The sequence below is a fragment of the Lissotriton vulgaris genome, chromosome 7, assembly GCF_964263255.1.
Source record: "Lissotriton vulgaris chromosome 7, aLisVul1.2, whole genome shotgun sequence".
In the NCBI taxonomy this organism is placed as follows: Eukaryota; Metazoa; Chordata; class Amphibia; order Caudata; family Salamandridae; genus Lissotriton; species Lissotriton vulgaris.
The window spans coordinates 1,111,892,377-1,111,919,689 of NC_141695.1; the positions used below are offsets into that span (position 1 = coordinate 1,111,892,377).

Below are 27,313 nucleotides of genomic sequence, written 5' to 3' on the forward strand. Positions count from 1 at the left end.
CGAGACGGCTAAGTCTATAGGGGCCTTGCAGTCTCAACAGTTCAGAGGGGGTTCTTTTCGTCACTCAGGTAGTAGAGGGCCGTCAAGAGGGCAAACATCTCAGCAAACACAATACAATAAAGGTGGTGCACAGACCACCTTTAACAAAAACAATAGAGGTGGATACCGTGGTAACAGCACCAAAGGCAGAGGACGTGGAAATAATAACACCAGGTCCTCAGCAAATACCAAACAGTGACGTCTTGTCACTGCCCCCGGACCATGTAACACCGATCGGGGGACGACTCCAGCAGTTCCTGCCGGTCTGGGAAGGCATTACCACAGACCGGTGGGTGAGGCAACTTATCCAGTACGGGTATTGTTTAGAACTGACATCCACTCCACCCGACATACCACCAAGACACCATCCTATGTCCGCAGAGTACTTACACTTTTTACAGCAAGAAGTGGCCAGCATGCTGCAAAAAGGGGCCATAGAACTGGTGCCTCTAGAGGAGCACGGAACAGGGGTGCACTCTCTCTATTTCTTAGTCCCAAAAAAGGACGGGTCTCTCTGACCCATTCTGGATCTGAGACCCTTGAACCTGTACATCCTTTCAGAACATTTCCACATGCTGACTCTGCAGCAGGTCCTGCAATTGCTCAGTCAGGGGGATTTCCTGGCAACTCTGGATCTGAAGGATGCATATTTCCATATACCCATACATCAGGCACACAGGAAATACCTCAGGTTCACTATACAGAACAAGCATTACCAGTTCAAGGTACTACCCTTTGGAGTGACCACTGCTCCCAGAGTGTTCACCAAGTGCTTGGCGACAGTGGCGGCACACCTTCAGAGACAACATATTCATGTCTACCCTTACCTGGACGACTGGCTTGTGCAAGCGAAGTCGGCCCACGAGTGCGCTATCCACGTGTCCTGCACAATTCATCTTCTGCACAGTTTGGGATTTTCTCTAAACTATCCCAAGTCGCATCTTCAACCCGCTCAAGTACAGCAATACTTGGGAGTGACGTTGGACACTGTGACCGCTACAGCCCAGCCAAACTCGGTGCGAATCGACAGCATGCAACTGCTGATTCGCAAATTCAGACCACAACACTCACTACAGGCGCGAGTGTTTCTGCAGTTGATAGGCATGATGGCCTGCATCTTCATAGTCCCGCACGCGAGACTGCACATGCGGCCGCTCCAAGAGTGTTTAGCACGACAGTGGAATCAGGCTCAAGGACAATTGAAAGACCTAGTGTTGGTGACCGGTCGTGCGTACAACATTGGTGGAATCCACGCATCCTTTGCAAGGGACGCCCGTTCCAAGAGCCTGTACCACAAATAGTGCTCACGACGGACGCATCCCTCCTGGGGTGGGGGGCGCATCTCCTTCATTATACTGTGCAGGGACTATGGTCGGATCAACAGAAGAAGATGCACATCAATCTGCTGGAATTGATGGCAATCTTCATGGCACTGAAGGCTTTCAAGATACATCTGTGCAACAGGGTCGTGTTGATCCGGACGGACAACATGACGGCCATGTATTACATTCAGAAGCAGGGAGGTACTCACTCTCCACAGTTGTCACACTTGGCTCAGAGCATGTGGAAGTGGGCCATTCAGAGGAACATTTTCCTCATGGCGGAGCACCTCCCGGACCAGGACAACCAGATGGCGGATCTGCTCAGCAGGCACAGCCATCAGGTGCACGAGTGGGAGATTCATCCCTCGGTGCTGCAACCGTACTTCCAGCAGTGGGGACATCCAGACATCGTCAATAGCGGCTTACTTACAGAACAGGCAACACCTTTCGCTGTTCCGAGTGCCAGCCATAAAGGCTTTTATGGAGGGACTCAGACGAGTCATTCCACCCAGAAGACCTCCTTCACCGGTCTGGAATCTTAATATAGTTTTGACCAGACTGATGGGACCTCCTTTCGAACCTCTCAACTCTTGTGAGATACAGTTCCTAACTTGGAAGGTTGCCTTCTTAGTAGCGATCACGTCGCTGAGACGGGTTAGCGAGCTGCAAGCCCTAACCATTCAAGAACCTTTTATACAGGTTCACGCAAATAGGGTGGTGCTACGCACTAACCCTAAATTCATGCCCAAGGTAGTTTCTCAGTTCCACATTAATCAAACTATTGAACTGCCAGTTTTCTTCCCTAATCCAGACTCAGTAGCAGAAAGATCACTGCACACATTAGACGTCAAACGAGCTCTCCTGTACTATATAGACAGGAAGAAGGATTTCAGGAAGACTAAACAACTCTTTGTTGCTTTTTCACCACAGCACAAGGGCAAACCCATTTCCAAATCAGGTATAGCCAGATGGATTGTTAGGTGTATTCAGATTTGTTATCAGAAGGCTAAACACACACTAACAGTCCCCCCAAGAGCGCATTCTACATGCAAGCTAGGGGTATCCATGGCTTTCCTGGGTAACATTCCATTAGAGGACATATGTAGAGCAGCCACATGGAATAACATACATACATTCACCAAACACTACTGTGTTGATGTACATTCCAAGCAGCAAGCTGCTGTAGGACAGGCTGTTCTAAAGTCCCTCTTTCAGGCTGCTGCAGCTGGCAGGGCAACCACCGCTAAGGGAGAAACTGCTATTTATTCTATGCACAAGATATGAATTTAGCGGCCCACATGCCTCGAACGGAATATGCTACTTACCAGTATGCATCTGTTCTTGGCATGTAGGGCCGCTAACATTCATATCGCCCTCCCCGGTGCCTGTCGCAGCTGAAGTAGTCAGAATTATTTGTAAGCATGGTCATCAAGTATTGTATTGGACTCCATCTCTGCCACAATGGCGAAAAACAATCTGAGGATGGAGATGATGCCCATGCGCACTGTAGTCCAGGGGAGGAGCCACCTATCTCGTGACACTTCGAAAACTCTTCCAGGACAACAAGGTGCAATCATCCGGACCCAACACTAGGCGGCGATCTATGCACAAGATATGAATGTTAGCGGCCCTACATGCCAAGAACAGATGCATACTGGTAAGTAGCATATTCCTTATAATTCTATTTTCATATCCAGTTGTTTGTGTATTTGGGGGCATTGGAATTACCAAGTGGAAATACAATGTGAGCGCTATTTATTAATGCACGAAAGTCTCATATTTTAAGTTTATCCCAGTGGACACTTATTTCCAGTATCGGTGATGTTCCTAACACAGTAGTCTCACCATTGCAATGTTATATTTGATAATTCATAATAGTGAGGTGCTGTTTAGGGTGTTTTCTCCTTGGAATGCAAGACAGTTTGATAACTTCAAATGAAGGTATACTTCTGTTCATTCTCACTTTTGAGTTACATTGTGCGGAAATTGTATAAATTGTAAGGGTTTTTGTGAGGAGTGTGGAGTACACCTTTGCTTAATAACTTTTCCATTTGATGGATACTTATAACCACAGATTCCTTAACTTGTGAATATTCTCCAGACATTAGACTGAATCTGGAAACTTTACAGCAGTATTTCTGCATGCTGGTAGGTGGCGTCATGTGACTCAGTGACAACAATTTTCCAACTCCAGAAGTGCTGACCAGGGCTGCAGATACACACCATCCATGCATGCTTACATGTGTCCTTTCTTTCAGCACGTTCAGACGTGGATCCACAGCTTCTCCTTTATCTTTGACAGGACCTTTCTTCACAAATAGTTCTAGGTTCCAGTGTGTAAGAGAAGATGATACTCTCCCAAAGCAAGGTTTAACCTTATAGGGACTGTCACAGACATATGTCTGTGGCTGACGGTCTTGAGGCATGCCTTTGGTACCTGGGGTTGGAACACAACTCCAGATCCTACAGCAACTGTGGCCGGATGAAACTAAAGACTATATTGGACCAGAAGCCGAATCTCTGTCCCCAAATGTCAAAGGATTCCATGCAGTAAACAGTCGAAAAAAAGGTGCCATTCATTAAGACTTTCACCTATCAGATATTTGTCTCTGTTGAACTCTCCGAGTAAGTTAAAAAAAGAAACACAAGCAGTCCAAGCAGTACTCTTCCCCTTCCCAAACTCCAGAGAAGGTGAAAGGGCATCAACCTACCTTCCGGTCTCGCTCACAATCTCCTGAGGAGCCAATAGCAAGTTTGGTCCTGGTGACCCCTGAATTCCTGGATCCATAGGTGACACTGCAGCAAGTTGAGGCTATTCGAGAAGCCATGCTGTGTCACGATTCGACAAGCTTCTCCTCGGGGCTGTGTTGAAAGACCTAAACCTGCTTTCACGCAACCAACCCGTGACCCGGTATAAAAGTACAGATCAGTAGGAAGGTTCCGCGATCGCGGGAAAGGAAGGGGACAGCGGGGAGGGAGATCTGAAACGATAAAAGACAAAAGGATTTAGCTTCACACACCTCCCTATCTACACAGGAATACAAAGACACCCTATTGACATAGTAGACTCTTCTCTCACTATACTTTCTCAGCCTACCTGAAAAGGAAAATTCTAAGGCTGTATATGCAGGGGAGGGAAGGAAGGTCCTATCAGTGGTAGAAATCTGGGAAGGAAGGAACACAAATAGGTGCATCAATACACAACAGTTTTACCATGTACACTTAAGCTTCTTTTCAACCCTCACATACCACAGCTTGCCGTGATAATGTCTGGTTCCACTTTTCCTTAGAACTAGGTACCCCCCTGGTTCCTCTCCTGCAGTGTGAAAATAAAGCACAAACAAGTTGTTGCAAAAGTACATGAAAAAACCAAAGAGCTGAAGGTTAACTGCACCTTCTATAAGTTTCTTCCCGCTGATAAATGAAAAAATGTAACAGTCTTTGATGTCTGACTTGCACAGGAATCGCAAGTCTGAGTCACATAAGTCTCACTCTTATGCCTACGTGTTAATGATCCCACTCGGACCACAATCACTGAAAGTTCCGAAATCCTTCCTTTAAATGCTTGTATGGTTTTGTCTCAGATACAGGCCCCAGTTTGAAACGCCTCCGCGTTTCACAGTCACTCGGGATACCAGCTGCAAGACTTCTGAAGGTATCGGAAGAAAAGGGGAAACAACGGACTAACACAGCCGTGTCAGTCTATCCCCTGCCAAAACAGAAACACAAATACGGTTTCGACCGTTCACCAAACTCCGAGCGTTCCCAGCCGGAAACCGCCCAGAAAACTCCTACTCACGGTACTTCAAGAATGCCCGACCTCATGACTCTCCGGCTCACCAAAATTATCGGCTCCGTCTCTCCTGCCGGTTTGGTTTTTATTTCCTGTTTCTTGCGCGACTAACATCTCGCGTGACTTCGCCCTGGGCATTCTGGGGATTGTGGTTCCCTTGAGGCCAGGCATTGTTTTCCCACGCATTGCGCGGACAGCGTACCTTACGGGCTGATTCTGACAGTACATCCCCCCTTTACGAGGGGCGCTGGCCAGGCGCAGGTTTATCCGGATACCTTTTGTGAAAACTAGACACCAACCTAGGAGCATGCACGGACCTCGCAGGTTCCCACGAATTCTCCTCAGGTCCGTTGCCCTTCCATGAAAGCAGGTACTGCAACCTCCCCCTCACCCATCTGGAGTCCAACACACGCAACACCTCATATTCCGACTCATTCTGCACCCACACTGGTACTGGAGGACGGTGGACCGGGCTTCGTGAAGGCTTCAGAAGAGATACGTGAAACACCGGGTGAATGCGTAAATGGGCAGGCAACCGCAATTTCACCGCCACGGGATTCACCATCTTCACTACCCGATATGGCCCAATGAACTTAGGGTTGAATACGCTATGCCTCCGGAATCTGATGTGTTTAGTTGACAACCACACCAGATCCCCATGTTTGTACACCGGACTCGGCCGGCGATGTTTGTCAGCCTGAGCCTTGTATCTCCCCTTGGCCTGAACTAGATTCCTGCGCGTTGACAGGAGAATCCTGCGAATGCGCAACAATCGAGTCTTGACGTCCGGTAACCTAACTGTGGGTCTAGGGAGGATGAGAGGAGTAACCCGAGGGTGGTGACCATAATTGCTAAAGAAAGGAGAATGACCAGTCGAAGAGTGTTGTGTGCTATTGTACGCTAGTTCTGCCACCCATAACCAATCTACCCAGGAATCAGTGTCAGTTTGAACATAGCAACGGAGGTACTGTTTTAAAGACTGGTTCAGTCTCTCGGTTTGACCATCCGACTGCGGATGGAAGCTGGTAGACAAAGAAGTAGAGATTCTCAATTCCGCACACCACGCCTTCCAGAACCCTGCAGTGAATTGGGCCCCCCTGTCTGACACTATCACTTTTGGAAGCCCATGTACCCTGACTACGTGGGTTAACAGAAGATGAGCTAAACGTCCCGCAGTAGGCACTTTGTCACATGCGATAAAATGGCCCATCTTAGTTAGAAAGTCCACTACTACTATGATGGCCGTCTTCCCTTGATCTCTTGGCAAACCCACTATGAAGTCAACGGAAATGCTTTCCCATGGCATTTCAGGGGTTGGCAGAGGTAGCAGAAGTACTTGAGGTTGTTGTCGATCAGCTTTCATTCTGGCACATTGCATACACTGGTTTCCCCATTTTTGCAAATCCAGTCGAATGGAGGGCCACCAAAACTGTCTCAATGCTTTTTCCAATGTTTTTACATAGCCCATATGTCCTGCGCTCGGTATTTCATGGCACCATTTAAACACGGTACGTCTTAAGGCCACTGTGGGCACTAGCACTTGCTTCCCTTTCATGGTTACCCCTTGTTTCAATCTCCATTCTGGATGATGTCGAAGCCAGGTTCTCCACACACATGATTGTATCCCAGACCGCAAGGATTGTACAAAATCGTTGGTTTGAGTCACACACACCACTTTCGACGGGTCGATGATTGCTCTTTTTGGGGTTTGTGTGTGTAGTACTGGATGTTCCTGCCGGGTTAAAGCGTCTGCTTTTTTGTTCATCGCTCCGGGTCTAAATGTGACTATGAATTGGTATTCCTCAAAGAAGAGCATCCAGCGTAACTGCCTGGGCGTCAGGTGGTGTGCCGCTCTTATGAATTGCAGGTTACGATGGTCTGTATAAACCGTCACCTGATGAACCGCTCCCAATAGCCAGTGCCTCCATTCCACAAAGGCGTCTTTTATAGCCAATAACTCCTTTTCGGCTATTGTGTAATTTATTTCAGCCGGGTTGAGTTTCCTGGACATATAGGCGATGGGATGCAACAAACCAGTGTCTTCCTGCCGTTGTGACAGAACCGCCCCCAATGCGACTTCAGATGCATCAGCTTCGACGATGAAGGGAATGGAGGGGTTGGCATGTCTTAAGACAGGAGCCTTGATGAAGGCTTCTTTCAGTCCATCAAATGCTAGTTGTGCTTCAGTGTTCCAATGAAAGGGAACATTCTTCCTCGTTAGACGGGTCAAGGGGGTTACCAAGGCAGAGAACCCACAAATGAACCTCCGGTAGAAGTTCGCAAACCCCAATAAACATTGTACATCTTTTACAGGGCAGGGACGAGGCCATTCCTTTATGGCTTGTACTTTTCTTTCTGCCATGATCTGGCCTGAAGGTGTAAGCATCACTCCCAGGAATTCGACAGTGTTTACATGAAATTCACATTTCGTGATCTTACAATAAAGATGATGTTTCATCAGGGCACCCAACACCTTCTTCACATGCTCTTGGTGTTCACTTGTTTTGGTAGAGTAAACCAGGATGTCGTCGATGTATACGACTACAAAAAGGTCTAAGAATTCCCTCAATACCTCATTTAAGAAGAATTGAAATGCGGCAGGGGCGTTGCACAATCCAAAGGGCATCACTAAGTACTCGAAGAGCCCATACCGCGTCTTGAAGGCCGTCTTCCATTCGTCTCCTTTTCTTATGCGGACCAGATGGTAGGCTCCTCGCAGATCTAACTTCGTGTAAATGGTGGCCGTTCTGACTTGTTCTAATAAGACAGGAATTAGAGGCAAGGGATACTGGTTTTTTACCGTGATGGTGTTCAAGGCGCGATAGTCTATGCAACACCTCTTATCTCCATTGGCTTTAGGAATGAAGAACAAGGGAGAAGAAGCAGGCGACCGCGAGGGACGGATATATCCTAAAGCCAAATATTTGTCCAAGTATTTTCTCAGGTATTCATTTTCGGGTACCGTAAGGGCGTAGAGTCTGCCGTTCGGTATTACTGCTCCAGGAACCAGATCGATACGACAGTCGAAAGTTCTGTGGGGCGGAAGTGTCTCCGCTTGTTCTTCACTGAAAACACTGGCATACTCGGCATAACATGCCGGGAGTTGTACCTCCTTCTCGGCTGCGGTGGCGATGTTGTAAACCTTGGCCAAGGTTTGAGAAGGACTCACAGTAGATAACATACACTGTTCCTTACAGAACTCGGAGACGAAAGCGATCGTCTTTGAAGACCAATGGATGTAGGGTTCATGTCTTTGCAGCCACGGGAGTCCCAAAATGATGCCATACTGCGGAGCTTGAATGATGTTAAAGGAAATAGTCTCTTGGTGCGTGTCATTACTGATGCATCGATATTCTGGCGTGTGGTATTTAATGGGTCCTGCGATTAATTCACTACCTTCCACTGCGAATACTGGTTCAGGTTGTTTCTTTTCAATGAGAGGGATCCCAAGTCTTTCTGCCTCAGCGTAATCCATAAAACATCCAGTGGCTCCAGAATCCACCATAGCCTTTACGCCTTGTTCTCCAGTTTCCATCACCAGTAACATCGAAAGAAAGACGTGATTCTTCTCTTGTTCACAACAGGCCATTATGGAAGGGATGGTGATTCGGCTTGAGGGCTCCCCTCCTTTCACTCTCAAGCTTTGAAGTTTTCCGACTTCTCTCCCGAGGTGCCAGCTGTGGTTTGACCAGTTCTAAACCTTCCAGATCTTGGTTTCACCGGACATTCTCGTAGGTAATGCCCCTTCTTTCCGCAGTATAAGCAGAGTCCGTTCTTCCTGCGATGCTCTTTCTCGCTAAAAGACAAGGAAGCTCGAACAGCCCCTATCTCCATAGCTTCTTGAGCGGATGTAGGCTTTTCACTGTTTCCTCCACCTCTCTCATGCACCATCACCACAGGCTCCCTCTTTCGCAATTCGCCTTTGCGCTCCCTTATGCGGTGGTCTAGTCGAAGAGCGAGTTCTATACGCGCGGTACAAGTACGGGGTTGAGGGTCTATGTGTGCCAACACCTCCGTCATTTCATCGTTTAGTCCTTGGTAAAACAGAGCGGACTGTTTGGCCTCCGGCCAGTCAGTTTCAGCCACTAGGCGACGGAAATTGTTTAGGTAGGAAACCAGATCTGATGTGCCTTGCTTAAGGACCAGCAACTCCCGGTCTGCCGAGAACGTTTCAGCTCTGCGGTCAAATGTCTTTTCAAACTCCATCCGGAATTCGTCCCAGTCGTGTAGAAGGGGATCATCTCTCCTAACTATAAGAACCGCCCACTGTGCTGCCTCCCCACCTAGGTATGAAATCAAAAAGGCCACTCGAGCTTGGTTAGTCGCAAACATCTTAGGCTTACACATAAAATGTAAACGGACTTGCGTCATAAACACCTGAACCTTTTTGTTATCCCCATAAAACCTCTCGGGGGGAGCTAACGGAATTTGAGTGGGAACTTCTACCACTAGGGACGAAGGAGTAGAGGTGCTAGCCCCTGCACTAAATGGATTAACTTGTATACTATCTAATCGGGTTTTGATCTGTGCGTTCTCTGCCCTGGAAGCAGCAACCTCCCTATTTGAAGCAGCTAGTTCCGTTTGGACCAAAGCTAGTGCCGCCAAAACGTCATCCATAGTGGCCATTTTCTTTCAACACAGCCAAGAGGAGATCCACCTCCTTGGGCCGATAATTCTGTCACGATTCGACAAGCTTCTCCTCGGGGCTGTGTTGAAAGGCCTAAACCTGCTTTCACGCAACCAACCCGTGACCCGGTATAAAAGTACAGATCAGTAGGAAGGTTCCGCGATCGCGGGAAAGGAAGGGGACAGCGGGGAGGGAGATCTGAAACGATAAAAGACAAAAGGATTTAGCTTCACACACCTCCCTATCTACACAGGAATACAAAGACACCCTATTGACATAGTAGACTCTTCTCTCACTATACTTTCTCAGCCTACCTGAAAAGGAAAATTCTAAGGCTGTATATGCAGGGGAGGGAAGGAAGGTCCTATCAGTGGTAGAAATCTGGGAAGGAAGGAACACAAATAGGTGCATCAATACACAACAGTTTTACCATGTACACTTAAGCTTCTTTTCAACCCTCACATACCACAGCTTGCCGTGATAATGTCTGGTTCCACTTTTCCTTAGAACTAGGTACCCCCCTGGTTCCTCTCCTGCAGTGTGAAAATAAAGCACAAACAAGTTGTTGCAAAAGTACATGAAAAAACCAAAGAGCTGAAGGTTAACTGCACCTTCTATAAGTTTCTTCCCGCTGATAAATGAAAAAATGTAACAGTCTTTGATGTCTGACTTGCACAGGAATCGCAAGTCTGAGTCACATAAGTCTCACTCTTATGCCTACGTGTTAATGATCCCACTCGGACCACAATCACTGAAAGTTCCGAAATCCTTCCTTTAAATGCTTGTATGGTTTTGTCTCAGATACAGGCCCCAGTTTGAAACGCCTCCGCGTTTCACAGTCACTCGGGATACCAGCTGCAAGACTTCTGAAGGTATCGGAAGAAAAGGGGAAACAACGGACTAACACAGCCGTGTCAGTCTATCCCCTGCCAAAACAGAAACACAAATACGGTTTCGACCGTTCACCAAACTCCGAGCGTTCCCAGCCGGAAACCGCCCAGAAAACTCCTACTCACGGTACTTCAAGAATGCCCGACCTCACGAATCTCCGGCTCACCAAAATGATCGGCTCCGTCTCTCCTGCCGGTTTGGTTTTTATTTCCTGTTTCTTGCGCGACTAACATCTCGCGTGACTTCGCCCTGGGCAGTCTGGGGATTGTGGTTCCCTTGAGGCCAGGCATTGTTTTCCCACGCATTGCGCGGACAGCGTACCTTACGGGCTGATTCTGACATGCTGCTTATCTTCAGCACTGTGCCAGTTTCCTCTGGCACGTCTTCAGGTTTTAATGAACCACAGGAGCCTTAGTAGGACTTCCACCAGCGGGTCCACTCTCGGGCCATCTGTGCCCCTCTGAAACCATTTGGGGTTCCACCCTGACTCTGGTGCAGAGTTTGGTCCTGGTTGCATTCCTTGTGCCAGTTCCTTTTATATCCATGCCAGAGGAGGAAGCGCAATCCATTGTGCTTTCAGCCTCCGAGCCAAACTTGTGTTGACCTTAACTAATGCCTCGTTTGATCCCACTGGAGTGCAGGCACCTGGTAACTCCTCAGATTATGATAACTTGCCTTTACAACAGGTTATAGCTCATGCTTTACACAGTTTCTTTTAAGACTGTGTTGCGGGGTTGACGAGGGAGAAGGAAGGGCACGGAGACTGGACCGGGATATATAGGGTTTTATTTTTTATAAATGTCTTCTTTTTCCTTTGAGATATTCGCTCTCTTGCTAATATGGCAGGGTTGACTCCTCCTCCTGTTTTCGGCTGGGGTCTACTGCTCTCTCTTTCTGGGTCCAGCTCTTCCTCGGTTGCTCCACCGAAGTACATGCGTGAGAAACAAAATGCGGACTAATATTAGGAAAGGTTCCTTATGCACTTATACCCATGGGGGAGCCTGGGGTGTGTCAGGGTCACCGTGAATCGTGCACTTATTAAAGGACTAGTGCTCCGTGAACTTCACAGAAAAGGGGACTGTGGAGGATAACAGGCTATGTACAGTAGGGGCACGAAGCAGCGCTTCTGGGAGGGTAACAGGTATGCGCTCCGGGGCTTAAGCTGTGCCTCCCCTCTTCCCAAACCACCCAATAACGCACTGCCGTACCTGGTGGAGCCACACTCCCTGGTGAGTGTGGCTGGGCGGCTCGCGTTGACGGTGGCCTCCTGGCTTCCACTTTCCCTCCAGGTGGGCCTCCTCTCCTTCTTCCGCCTCCGCTCTTCCGACCGACTCTTCTCCGTATTCCAGTTCTTCTCTCCGACAGCCAACGATCTCCTCGAGCTCCTCTGGTGCTTGATCGGTGACGTCACACACCGTTCTTTCCACTTCCTTGCTTTTCACCAATCCGGTAGTGTAGACGTCAGTCAGGGGTGTGGTTTCGTCCTGGCAACTCTCCCAGTTAAAGGAGCCTGCACCTTCTCCGACGACGTTGTCCGGCCAGATTGTCCTGGAGTCGGGTTGCCAGCTGTCCTGATGTGGAGAAAAAGAGGGAGGGGCAGCCATGTCAGAGACCCACCAGTCCACTACAGAGGTCACTTCTTCCGAGGGTATGCTCTCCCCGCTACACACTGATTCAGACAACAACAATTTTGATGAAGGGGATGATTTTGTCCTACAATACTATGAGGGCAATTGGCATGAGAAACTATAAGGATAACCAGTGGCTTTGATACTTTCCCAAATTCAAAAAATGGAAAGTGTTCCCTCGGTTTTGTTCGTTAAATGGGGAAACAAATAATCACCATGCAACCCACTCAGGCCTCATATTACAGCATTTAGTCTCCACCTCTTGTGTTTATTCTTGATTAAGTTCCATTAATCGAACTTAAGAAAAAAGAAAAACATTAAACGGACAAACAGCGTGGGTCTTCACATTTAATTAAGCACAAACGCAATAATTGAAAAAGCGTTTTGCACAAAGACCGAGTCCCCGAACAAAAGAGGACCCGATATATGGACCCGATTTATAACCTAATAGCAATAAGGCTCCAAATGGAATTATGAAAAATATGGCCAAGTAAGTACGTCTATGAATACACCGATGCATATTTGACTATAAGTAATTGCAGGTCCAAACTGATTAAAAGTGACCAAAAGAATTGCTTTTATCAAGAATCACCAAGTATTCCAATTAATTAACGAATACTACCAAGATCTTTTTAAGATCCATGTTCTATAAATTGTCCTGAAGAAGGTGGGGCCTTGCGCCTTATCCACCGAAATGCGTCGACAACCCTAAAGGGATTTTTAATTGTGTATTAAATTGTTTACATATGTTTTTAAACTTTGAATTGCATTCATAATTGTGTACATATATGACCATTCACTGACGAGCATTAGGGACTGTATTAAATAGAAAGAAGGCCGATGGTCATTTTGCTCTTGTATGAATTTATGTGTTTTTAATTATGCAACACTTTTAATTTAATAAATATCTTTCTTCTATTTATGTAGCTTTTGTGGTTCTACTATTGTAAGGGGTCAAAAATAAACACAAGATGTGGAGACTGAATGCTGTAATATGAGGCCTGAGTGGGTTGCATGGTGATTATTTGTTTCCCCATTTAACGAACAAAACCCAGGGAACACTTTCCATTTTTTTAAATTTACTCTACCCAGTTCCTGTGGATCCAAAGGGTACTCTCTTTCCTTTTGTTGATACTTTCCCAAACAATGACCTTGTCTATCCTCCTGGCCCAGCAACAGAAGAACGCACCTCCTTCGCTTTTGTGATGTAAAGGGCGGCAGAAGTACTCTACCTCCATAGTGGGTAGTTGTAGTTCAAGACTAATGCTCATGTCTGGCCAGGCACCTACAGGACCTCTATTGTCATTCAATGGTGTCCTCTCATATAGTCTCTTAGGCATTTGGGCAAAACCATGCTCTGGGCCTCGATCCAAATCAACAAGTCGCTCGTCATTATAGACCTGCATCAGGTGATCCTGCCTTTCTGACACTACAACCCACGACGGAGAGCTTGGTGGTAAAGGCACCCACAAGTAAGGTGAATCATAACGGCTTCCCTGCCTGATCATAAGTCTAAACACACAGCGATGTTTGCCAAGTGTATATTTTCATCTACGAGCCTTGCTTTGCTCTCTGTCCATGCCTGCTGTATTCTAGGCTGCTGCACCCATGCACTATGGGTTACAGTGGATCAAATTCTGCCAGCAGTTCTGGACGACCTCCTAGTGGTCCGAACCCAAGCTATCTAGGATGAATATAACGCAGCAATGTTTGTAATATTTTCTGGTTCGGATACAACCAACTGCTTAGGTCAGGTGATTGCCAGAGGTGTGGCACCTCAAATCCATACCTGACTGAGATCTAGGGGCTTACCCGGGGATGCTCTGTGCCCCTTGGATATTCACGATAGGGATGGTAGTAGTCTCAGACCACCTTCAAAGGTCAAGGGTTCCAGTCACCCCCTTCCTTGACAATTGGCTGTTGAAGGTGGACTCTCACCAAGACAGTCCTCAACCATCTCCAAACTGTGGTGAATGTCTTCACATTGTTGGGGGTTCCCTATCAACATACCAAAGTCACATCGGACTCCTTAGCATAAGCTGCAGTTCATCTGAGCCGTTCTGTATAGGGGACAGTTTCTTGCCTTCCTCTGGAGTGGCTAGGACATTTATTCTATGTTGGAAATGGGGTTTCTGGTTGGTTAAAGTATAGACCCTGGCCAGGCAGAACCCACTAATCTAGTCAGGGTCAGCTAGATACACTACTAAGATAACCTGTACTGTCCCTCTGGTGGTTTGGCACAGAGCAGTCAGGCTTATATATATAGGGGCCATGTGTAAAGTATATGTGCAACACCCTCGCACAGCAACACAATGAATGCCCCACACCAGTTTATAAAAATGGGTTATTGTATTATAAACAAAACAAGGCCAAAGTGACAAAAATGCAAAGTACACTTTTCAAATTACCACATTAAATGCCCACAGTAAACACTGTGCTAGAAAAAACATGTTTTGCAGTCATTAAGGTAAGCCTTGTGCTAGTAGCATGTACCATTGTGTGGTTTCTGAAAGTATTACTTACTCGCTGTGGCAGGGCAAAGCAGTGCACAAAACGACACTTGAGGTTAGTTGTTATACAACCCCTCGGTACCAGGGAATTTCAACAAAAGGCGAACCACCTGCAAATGTGCGGTTCTGTGACTGGAACCTCGGGATCGGACTCCTCAGTACAGCACCTTTCAATCAAGTTGTTGGCGGGACTCGTGAGCGGACCCTGCTTCGTCAATTGATCTGGGTCACAACGACGGCTGACGAACCTCGTGTCCTTGACATACCTCTGGTCACTTGAGCAACGTGTCGCATTAGAGCCATGCTGAAAGGCTCCGCAGCTGCTGAGAGTGTGGCAGTGACTTAGAGCAGCACAAGCACAGCTGGAATAACTTGAGCCTCGTAGACCATGCTGGTTGTTGAAAAGCAAATCACTAAACTCTTGGCAAAGGTGAAGCTCTGGTCATTATGCTAAGATTGAGGCAGCGATCAGCTCACAAGCTGATCCGTCTCAAAACCCATTCGCTGGGCTCACCAGTTACAGACCCCACAGCAATGGAAGGGGGTGAGATCTTTGATAATACTGAGATCTCCAGAACAGGGGGAAAGCCAGAAACCCCTTGGAGAACACTTGTGGTTCAGTTCAGCCCAGCACTGTACAAAGGTACTACGCACCAGGCCAGCACAGCACGGCTGGTTGCAAAGTGCCAGTCCCTCCTGGAGCTCATCAAGAGGCAGGTCAATACAGCAGAGCAGTTAGCAAAGTGGCAGTCCCTCATGGCAGCACATCAGTCTTTCTGACAATGTGCAGATGTAGAGCAAGCAGTGTCTGGTTATAGGTCCAACGAAGACACCAAGTACTTATACCCAAAAGTGCCTTTGATGTGGGGGTGACTTCAAAAGAATTCTCTGCAGTGCACTGGTTCCACTTTCAGCCCAGTCCTGTCTGTCAGCCTAGCTATGGGGGGGTAAATCGGTCCTTTGTGTTGGGACAGGACACTACCTATTCATGTGACGTGTTAGCTCCTCCTCTCCCACTTTCCCAGGAAGACCCATCAGCATGCAGATGAATGCCGATGCAGTTGAGTGCCTTGTGTTGTGGCTGTCTCGAGGGAATGCACAAATGTACCTGTCACCTAGCTGAGCTCAGACGTGTATTGGAGACAGGCTATCAGGCTCACAGAGCAGGAAGCGCAGAGAAATTTTTACTTTCTAAAAGTGGCATTTCTAAAATGGTAAATTTAAAATTCAACCTCACCAGTAAGTAGGATTTATCACTACCATGCCAAAAATATGAAACATGAATAAGCTAATCCTCTCTGATCAGGATTTACAGCTTAAAAGTGTATTAAGGAATTATCAATACTGACCTGTGGGAGAAGTAGCTTCACATTTGTGAAACACGAAATAGGCTGTTTATCACTACCAGAACATGTCAAACATAAAGGTACTTGTCCTACCTTTTAGTTACTTAGCACCCTGCCCTTAGGGCAACCTAGGGCCTACCCTAGGGGTGACTTGCATGTAATAAAAGGGGAGTCTAGGGCTTGGCACGTAGTTTTAAATGACAACGTTGAAGTAGCAGTAAACTACGCACACAGGCACTGCAGTTACAGGCCTGAGACAGAATTGCAAGGCTACTGCTGTTGGTGGCAGAATCATTACTGCAGCCCACCAGTAGCATTTATCTTACAGGCCCTGGGTACAGGGGGTACCACTTTACAAGGGACTTACAAGTAAATAAAGCATACCAATCAGGTTTACACCAATCACAAACCTATTTAGGGAAGAGGCATATGCACTTTAACAGTGGTCAGCAGTGGTAAAGTGCTCGGGGTCCTACGGCCAACAAAAAGATACAGCTATTACACTAGGAGGTGTTGCGGGCCATCTTCCAACAATGGAAAGAACTCTAGACCGATCTTTTTGCTACCAAGAAGAACACATAATGTCAGCTTGAAATTTCCAAGAGACTATCTCTCAGAGATGCATTCTGCTTAGACTGGACAGCGCAGCCCATCAACCAAGCCAGTCCGAAAGGTTATAAAAGCTAAGTTACTTCCCTCAATTTCATAAGGGTAACTAATCTTTTCTGGGGCATTAACCAACACCATGGAGTCTGCCAACTGCCAAGCATTTAAACAGATTTTCCAGATACCCTCCCACGCCCGGAATGCGTTCGTATGGCTGGAATTCGGACTAAACAAACAATCCCACAAGCACTGGGCATCGATTATCCAGTACGATCGAGGGATATATGCAGCCCCCACAAATACAATGAAAGCAACCCTGAAAGAAATTTTTACTAAAGGTAAAAGTCCCCAGGCAGACTCCCTATCTACTGCTGCACCGAACTACACCTTGACTTGTCCAACTGAGGTTATTTTATTCATCAACCGGGAATTTTAAAAAACATTTTAAGGAAACAACTAAGATTATTATCCAAGCAAGACTACCTGGGGCTCATAGAGTCCTCTAGTAGCAATATCTGAAACTGAGCCAGCTCCTAATAGGTCAAACTGATCCAGTCATATCTTGACTCCACACTGAATAAATCAATCTTAAAGCAAATCCCGTCAGTCAGACTTATGGTCATGCCAATAAAAGACATAAATATTAGCAGGAAATCCCTTGAGGTGGTCACCTCTTGCAGATTATGGCATCTGCACGAGAAGTCTATGGCTCACCTAATTTGTATTAGCCCTTATTTGAGTCATGCACGGTGCACTTTATTGAAACCTCTGTTTTTAAATCACGGCACCCATACTTGCCCAGAAGCATTGAAACTTTTTTAGTTTAGAGACCCCAATGGAACTCGCTAGACGAGCGAAATTTGCACGTCAACTTCAAGAACTCATAAGCAAAGACCGAGCCTCGGTGTTAAGCAGACTATAGGCCCAAATTAGCGTGCACATATCACGTTTTATAGACTCTTACTTTATGCCCTGTGTAACTGTTCGAAATTTACTAAATGAAATGATATGATGTTGTTGTTATCTTTTTTTTTTTTTTTTTTTTTTTTTGTTCCTCATCTCAACCATGGCTGAACCATCAGAGCCGTGGGCTCGAAAGAGTGTGACTTGGAAGACTAAAATGCTGTCTCAGTACATGACTGGTAGGGGTCGGTCGTTTAAGAGGGAGCGCCAAGACCCTACAGCTAGATTAGCTTAACGCTAAGTCACAACCCCTTTAACAATATAAGATGGAACTTGCCATTAGCCAAATTACACCACCGCCTATGCCACAATTGACCTTAGGTATGAAGGACAGATGTGAATAAGCAAAAAGGAGTTCGACATGGCTTCGTAATCATAGGAACTGGGAAAAAACCCAGTTTCTACTCATTGAGACCAATCGAGTTTCAACCAAAAAGCTCTTTTTTCTGGTTTACCTCCTCTAGATAAATCTAGTTTCCATATAGAAAGCATGGAGGAACTCCAATCTTGTAGTGTCGGTGGGGAGGCCTCTTTCCAACGCTTACAAATCTCTCGTCGAGCCACCAAAATTGAGTAGAACAAAAGGTTATTATTTGCACTACGCTTTTTGTCTTTTACTCCAAAGATTACAAGGCCTAAATCTATATTCACCATGGTACCTATAGAAGATGTTAGTCTGTTGCTTATTGATTGCCAGTAAAATGTTAAATGTGGGCAATCGTGAAACATATGTGCATCTGAGGCTTCGACTTGTCCACACCGAGGGCAGGCCACTGGAGTACCAGGTGAGAATTTGGACAACCTCTGAGGCGAATAATAAGCCCTATGGAGGGTAAAGAGGTGGTTTCTTCGCAGCCACGCTGGTTTTACAATATCCCATAACACGGTAAAGGATATTTCCCAAAGTTCATGCAGATTAGTTATCGGCAATAGACGACCCCAAAGATGATCTGGAAGGTGGAATATTCCGTCTATTTCCTCTAAGATTAAATTATAGAAATGGGAAACCTCTTTGGTTTTTAGGGCATTGTCAAGTAGGGAGGATTCTAGTTGGCTGATATCACCCAATGAAGGGATTAGTTGGCGAGTGGAGTCAGATTTTTGTGCTGCCGCCCAACTGGAGATCTGGAGAAATTTCAGTCTTGATAAGTTTGAGCCTACCCTACTCACTAGATGTTCCCAGGTATACATTTCCCCTTCAATGTTGTTGTTATCAATGACTGAAGAAGGCATGTGGAAGGACACACCATGCACGGCCTTTTGTAACAATGAATTGAGACAAATTCATTAATTCAATTACTCCTGTATGCATCCCCGCCACTTCCTCTCCTGCTCCATGTTCTGAAGAAGATCAAGAATGACTGGGCCCAAGTCATCCTTATGGGACCAGATTGGGCAGGGAGAGGATGAACATCTGTCCTTCAATGAATCTACCACTTGTGCAGGATCTTCGTTTGCTGCTGCAGGGCAGGATCCTGTACCCGTGCCTGTCCAATCTCCATCTCCATGAATGGAAACTGATAGGCAGCATTTGACTTTATTACTGAGGTCATTGATGTCACCTGCAAAATTGGTGTACGCCAGTCGATTCAACAGATTTGTGGCTTGGTGCAGAACACCCGCCAAATTAATACATGAAAGCTGCCAAGTTGGCTGAAGTATTGATGTTTGTTTTGTTTCTGGCCCAGCAAGGACCTACTTTGGACACAGTTAAAGGCTATTGTTGGCTCTTTCTGCTATTCTTTTACATTTTCTGGATGAGCTAACATTTCTTAAAACCCATGTTGTTTTTTAATTGTTTGCAACACTTATTTTCATCTAAACCTTTTATGATGCCACAGTGGCACTTGAACTTAGCCCTCACTTTTTGTGCATCCCTGTTTGAGCCACTTCTCAGTCATCCATTAAGGCCTCTGACATTGAAAACTATCTTTCTTGTCACCATAACATCAGCTCAGTGTGCGAGTGAGCTGCAAGTGCTTTCTGTCAATACACCTTTTACAACATTCTTTCCAGATAAGTTTGTGTTGAGGGCCTGAGCTTCTTTTCTACTGAAAGTGGTCACTCCATTTTATGTCACGGAGGCTATCGCCTTCCGGCGTTCCTTGATTTGTCTCATCCCTCCGAAGAGAAAGAGAGACTCCATTGTTTGGACCCCAAGAGAGCACTACACTTTTGCATAGATCACGCCAATGAACTAGTAGCTCTTTGTGGGGTTCTCTGGGTCAAATAAGAGGTAAGCAGTGCACAAGGGTCCATCTCTTGATGGATTTTTCTCTGTATTAAGATCTGCTGTGCACTGGCTAATAAAAACCTCCAGAAAGCTTGCTTATTGCGCCAGAGCCAAAGCTGCTACCGCTCCTGTCTTGGATATTTGTTTGGACGATACATGTAGGCTGCCGATAGAGCCAGCACCTGAGAGCACGAACAGCCTAAGAAAGCAACTGACATTAGGATGCTTGGGTGATGCTTATATGCAGTTTTGCCCATCACTTCTGGAGTGGAATTATATTGGTGCGAAGGTGCACTTTTTGGCACGCAGGAGTAGTGCTTTAAAATTTACAGATCCAGCATTGGGAATGTTCACGAGGTGAGGAATCTGTAGATCGAGTATACAGCAGAAGGAGAGTTACCAAAGGTAAGTAAATTGTTATTCCAGGCTGAAGGATCTTCGTTTTTTTCTTCTTCAGTGTCTTTTTTATGTTCTGGGGTTTCTCTTCTTTTCAGCTGTAATCTTAATATTTGAAGAATCAAAGGCTGGTAGTATGGAGATTACTGTGATGCTTTGTCTATAGAACAAATTAGTTCCAGATGGAGACATGAATAAACAGACACATTGATGCCCAACTGGATAGAGCAGAGATAATTTCATTCATCCTTTTAACTTTATTTAGACTTCTCAGAGACCTATAGGCTTCTGCTAGGTCCTATATTATGTTTTATGCATTCTGCTTCAAATATCTGAAGGTAGCTATCGAATTCTTCTCTTACTTGTACTCTCCTCTAAATATTTCACCAACTTAACATTGTCTACTCAGGGGGCACCCACTTCCTCCTTTCTTCTAAGATGTCTTACTTCTCCACCAATGACCGCCTGTTCACCTCCCATACACTGCTTACCTCCCCACCTCTTAGTTGCATATGGGATATAAGTATTGTCTGTGGTAATTTCCATTATAGATTGTAAATCCAAAGTGCCCTGTCCTTTGATAGTTTAAGGCTTTGAGAAACACATATAGATGTTAAAAGCAGCATTACAACATCATAATAAAGGATAATGTTTTATAGTGGTTGAGAGCAGGAAGTCATGCATAGTTTGTTTAAGCTTTTTTGATTAACCTATTATGTTTCTTGGTTAGGAGCGTGAACTTGATGATGCAGAGAAAAGCTTTAACATTGATGCCTTAAAAGTTGAAGTGACAGATCTCCAGAAGGAGAAGGTTGAATTAGACCGAGTGTTGCGCAGACTGGATCAAGAAATGGAGCAGCTAAACCTGCATACTACAGCACGTACTCAACTGGACATGCTGAAAAAGGACAAGGTAACATATTCATTTCCTTATGATTTTTCTGGTTGTATTCTGTGCCTACAACTGCTATCTGGACAGTGGTTAGCAAGTAAGCGCTCCACTTTGCAAACTTAATTGCCCTTCAAACTCCTTTCTGTTTTAAAGTACCTTTGTTATGGTTTACACCTTTGGGGGAAAAAATAAAAAAATGCAACTTGCTTCAGCTGTGAACCAGTGACATCCATATTGGTTCTTTACTCTTTTGCCTCAAGGTTTTTAATTTCTGCTGACTCAACTATTTAGTAGCATTATTATAAAGTGAATGTAAAGTGTGTTGCATGCTCATAAGATGATATATATTGTAGATTCTCATAACTTCGCAGATAAGTCTAAATTCAAGAACAAAAGATATAGCAAAATAAAAAAGACATAATCCATAGTTATAGAAATGGCTACCCTCACGCCCAAGTTAGATGTTCTCTTAAGTATATTTCTTTTGCTCAAGGGGTACGTAAAAGAAAGACTGTACTGTAGGGGGCACTAGAGCAAGCAGCCAAGCTGCCTGTTCTGCTGGAGGCTTAGAGATTCCAAGTGACAAATTTAGTGATCTTTGTTTTTATTTCCCATGTTTTTGTATTTTTCTTTGTTACAGTTCCCCCTTCTAAATGCACAAGTCTATCCGACAGGGGCATATATATTGTCTGTCTATAATTCCAAGGTCATCACCTGATCAAAATAATGACACGTCATAACTGGCTCAATGTCAGCAGAAGTTGTGCTCACCTGTAGATCACAACATTGCAGACTGGCGATTAAAGAGTATGGAGTGACTGCACTATTCTTTGGGGACTCTTATAAATAACATTTTGAAAATTATCAGCATTAGCCAAACTCTTTCTGCTCTGAACTACTGTCAATAATAGCAGGGCGATCTTAAGAATTTTGGGGCACCGAGGCCAAACCTAAATTGGGGCCCCCTGCGCGCAACAAATTAGAATTTCCTATTCATTTTCATCTCAAACACGACCTTGGCAACTACGGTGGGATAATTGAAAACCCTCTTCCTTGGCCAGTTCTCCTCTGGGCACAACCTTGCACCAAACAGTTTCTCTCTACCTAGTCAGCACTAGTGAAGCAGAAAGACTAGTGGCATGGACAAACCAGCTGCATATGGTGCGGTGAACTGGTGTCTCATCTTTTGGGCCTGTACATAGATAGAGTGCATGTTTTATGTGATATAGACATCTAGCTGCAGATTCCTTACCTTTGAACTTTCAGGCGTCAGGCTGGGTCCGGAAGTTTTTACTTAACAGTACCCCTGCACTGGCAGGTGGGGTCGGTCGACTCAGCGTGATGTCATCGGCGTCGTGTTCACCGTCATCGTGACATCTGCGTCATCAATAGAACCGCCACTCCGGCGCGCTAACTTCACTTCTCTTCTTTCCACGCCAGCCATCACAAATCTGTCGAAGAGAGCTTGTGCTGTGTCATTTTTTGACAGACTTTTTATTGACTTTCTGCCAATTTCTTTTGGTGTGCTAAGGATGTCTAGCAAGATGACCTCTAGGTTCAAGTCGTACGGCGCCTGTCACCGCGCCATGTCAGTCACAGACCCCCACTTAGTGTCCCTCCATTGCCTGGAGAGCGACCACGGCACAAAGTTGTGGTCTAATTGCCGGGTCATGGCACCGAAAGCTTTGAGGGAGCAGTCCCTAAAGCTAATCGCGGCCCGGCGAGCAGCGTCTCGGAAGTTGCCCTCTCAATCTCGGTCTCAATCCCAGTCCTGGTGGAGAGGAAGGTCCGAGCCCTGCTTTGGTGGATCGAAGTCCTCTTGTTCCAAGTCGTCAGGAAAGAGACATCACAAGAAGTCACAGCGTGCTTTGACTTCGCCACATCTGTCGAGACAGAGGAACCTCTGTGTTTGAGGCCCGCGCCATATTTGGGTGGCCCACCCTGCCGGCGTGCCTTCAGACCCCACAGGCTTGGGTGAAGGAATGTTATTAGATGAGAGAGGAACCCCTTAAAAATAATCAAGGGAAATGGGGTGTTCAACCCAAAAGTAAACTGGTTCCCTTGAGATGTATACAGAACAAACTACAACATAGCCTTAAGTCAAAAATATAAAATCAAAAAACTAATCCAATTTAAACATGACATACAGCAAAATTTATTAAAGAAGTCAGTAATAAAAACAATTTCCATTTATTAATACATCACAGAATTCCTAGACATAATAATAAAAACTAAAATTACAAATCGTAATACAATCTATTGTGACCTGCACAATGCAAAAGACAGACAACAATTTATAAAACATGAAACTTGTAAAATACAGAGGGTACATTCAAAGCTGTAATATCATCACGCCCATGTTTTATAGTAACCAAATTATATATCAACAGGGGAGGAGAGGGCTTGAATTGTACTGTAGATAGGCGTCGACGCGTTTCGGTGGTTTTGGGTGAAAATATGGTCCACCTTTATCAAGACTGTAATTCGGAGTCTGTCTTATTTGGGGGTCTGAACAGATACCCTATACAGATCAGTTATATGCTATAATCAATGAGTGTAAGAACTGGATCTCAACCGCATTTCTTGAATGGAGAATTGGCCGTCGCCTTTTGTTCAAATGAATATTATTCAAAGACACCTGTTTTATATTAGGTATGTTTGGTGAATCAATGGTTGATATAGCGTGGATATGCGAAGGTCATTGTTTGCTGATAGGTCTGGGTCGTATATAGTCTCCAGAACGCAGAAGTTCGTTCTCCCCGAATGTAGGAAGAGAAGAGTGCCTACGTAGGTATTCTTTTTTAAAAAAAAGCTTGGAGACGTTATGGGCTTGTAGAGCCTGTTGCTACTGTAGTTACAGGTACCCTCGGGCGGAGCACTGTTGTAGTGGGAAATACAGCCCCACAAAAGGGAGGGGAATCAAACCTCCTCCCATGGATAAATCGCGCTGCGTGATTTTATCCACGGCCCATAACGTCTCCAAGCTTTTTTAAAAAAAGAATACCTACGTAGGCACTCTTCTCTTCCTACATTCGGGGAGAACGAACTTCTGCGTTCTGGAGACTATATACGACCCAAACTTATCAGCAAACAATGACCTTCGCATATCCACGCTATATCAACCATTGATTCACCAAACATACCTAATATGAAACAGGTGTCTTTGAATAATATTCATTTGAACAAAAGGCGACGGCCAATTCTCCATTCAAGAAATGCGGTCGAGATCCAGTTCTTACACTCATTGATTATCGCATATAACTGATTTGTATAGGGTATCTGTTCAGACCCCCAAACAAGACAGACTCCGAATTACAGTCTTGATAAAGGTGGACCATATTTTCGCCCAAAAGCACCGAAACGCGTCGACGCCTATCTACAGTACAATTCAAGCCCTCTCCTCCCCTGTTGAGATATAATTTGGTTACTATAAAACATGGGGGTGATGAAATTACAGCTTTGAATGTACCCTCTGTATTTTACAAGTTTCATGTTTTATAAATTTTTGGCTGTCTTTTGTATTGTGCAGGTCACAATAGATTGTATTACGATTTGTAATTTTAGTTTTTATTATTATGTCTAGGAATTCTGTGATGTATTTATAAATGGAAATTGCTTTTATTACTGACTTCTTTAATAAATTTTGCTGTATGTCATGTTTAAATTGCATTAGTTTTTTGATTTTATATTTTTGACTTAAGGCTATGTTGTAGTTTGTTCTGTATACATCTCAAGGGAACCAGTTTACTTTTGGGTGAAGGAATACCTGTTGGTTCCGCGCTTTCGGCTTCGGCCATGGCCTCCTACTGGACCCGTTCCCGGCTCCGGACCGGCACCTGTCGCACCTCCACGGCGACCTTTCGCGGCACTGCACCCGCAGCCAAGGTCCTCAGAGTCGCCGGCACCCGCACGCGATGCCTCCCCAATCCTCATTGTCGACGACACGGAGCCAGTCGGGTGTCCACCATTTAGCACCATTCCGTTTAACATGCTGTTAGAAATGGGATCCCTGGCTGGCCAGGGCTTGCGCCAAAGTCAGTCAGAGACCACCACTCCTAAGTCAGGGCAAGGGAGTTACACGCCAAGATAACCCCTGCTCACCCTCTAGGTAACGCGGCGCGAGCAGCAAGGCTAAACTTGGAGGCTATGTAGGTTAAGTGTTTGCGCGCGCACCCAGCAACAACACCCAAGGCCCACCACAAAGGAAACACCACACAAGGTTATATATAAAAATAACCTTTGTATTATACCAAAACACATTAGATAAAACACACTTTACAATGTGCCAACAGGCACGGGCAGAATTTACAGGGGATATGTGCAAGACAGGGCCACATGGACCACTGTCAGGAATAGGCACTTTTAGAACTTAGCACTGGGTAGAATTAGCACTTAGAACATAGAATATAAAATTACTGTAGCACAAAATAGAACATAAAGCTCACAACCAGTAACTACTGGTAAGAGATAAGTACCACCTACGCAACCCTAACCACCTTAGGAACAGGTCACGCAGGGAACCAGGACCTCACTAGCACCACCTGTACTAGCAAGAACAACCACCTAAGTATCACAATACCTGTAGGGGTATAAGCACATTACACATGATGCATCACAACACATTCAGAGGTGTAGGGAAGGAAAACACATGATGCATAACCTACATTCAGCAATGTAAAAACAAGGCACATGACGCATAAAAACACATTCAGAGGTGCAGCAAAAGAACAATTGTGCCAAACTTACATAAATCACCACCTGTGACTGTGCCTAGGCCAACTGGCTTCTCTAGGCTAGGACGCCCTGTGTCCCAAAGTCAGGGGCCTAAACGTGGCAACTGCCCACGAAGTGCTGGGCAGCTGTAAAGCAATGATGGGCCAACGTTGGAACCTTGTGGGCTCAAAAACCAGGATGAGGGGGCCAAAACAATGTGGGCTGCCACTGAGCCTCTCTGGGCTCTACACCAGTGGAGGGGGGCAAGGTGGGAGCGGCCCGCTGCCTTCCGGGGCCGCTCTACCAATCATCAAAAATGCCCCCTGAGCCTTGTGGGCTCGCCAAGCAAAGAAATGCCCCCGGAGCCTCGTGGGCTCGCCAAGCAAAGAAATGCCCCCTGAGCCTCTCTGGGCCCCTAAAACAATTGAATACCGCCACGAGCCTTCTCTCAGGGCTCAAGAACAAATTGGGGCGTCGTTGGAGTCCCTCCCTGGGGGACTCGATTTCACTGGGTGCCCTCGGAGTCCTCGTGGCTCAGTAAAGAAAGAGATGCCCCCTTTACCGTTGGAGCAGCGCTCTGTCAACCGGGGCCGCTCTTGGAACCAAGGGAAACTGCCCCCGCACTGCACATGGGAGTTCCCCTCCTGGGGACTCTGAGAACGATGCCCCCGGGACTGCCCAGGCAAAGCCCCACTCACCGGGACTCACGAGGCAGCTCCTCTGTCTCCCTGGGGCAGGCGCCGAACAATGCGCCTCGGGCCCCCTTGCTCTCACCTTCTTGCTGTGTGGCGGCGGTGGCTCTCCTCTCGGCAGCGCAGGGCTCTCCCTCGCTCCTGGGCACCCCGCGGAAGGCGCCGGCTGCAGGACTCTTCTTTGGGTGCGGGGCTCTCCTCCCACACCACACGGGGAGCCTCGCTGGCGGACACACGCAGGAACACGGGGTCGGCTCCCGCTGCTTCCTGCTTCCGGATGTCCAAAGGTCCCGCACCCGGCCTGCTTGACTTCCGGTTCGGCCAGGCGGCGACGGGGACAATTTTGCGGGGCAATGCCGGGTGGGCACCAGCTTTAATTGAATTGTAACGCGAGGTGGGCACTCGCTAGCACACTTGAAGCGCTCCCAAGTTCTAAATGAAATTTAAAGCGTTCCCTGTGCTAAAATAGCAAATAAAGCGCTATTAAGCGCTGGGGGCCGAAATCAAGCTCTCCCAGGCGCTATAAGACAAATAAAGCGCTCCTTGCGCTAGACACACAGATAGAGCGCTCCCAGGCGCATTAGGGGAGAAATGAAGCGCTTCCAGGCACTTGGCAAAGTCCAGCAAAGTTCTTTGATGGGCAGGGGGCAAGGCTAGGCCCA

The 27,313-nt window shown here is 46.2% G+C and overlaps 1 protein-coding gene across 1 annotated transcript in view; it reads left to right on the forward strand.

The window, feature by feature from the left end:
* The window catches only part of RAD50 (RAD50 double strand break repair protein), a 441,934-nt gene that overhangs the window by 173,112 nt on the left and 241,509 nt on the right, over window positions 1-27,313 (forward strand). The window contains exon 11 of the mRNA XM_086931566.1: window positions 21,085-21,267. Coding sequence (XP_086787692.1) covers window positions 21,085-21,267 — 183 coding nt within the window. The remainder of the gene's footprint in view (window positions 1-21,084; window positions 21,268-27,313) is intronic.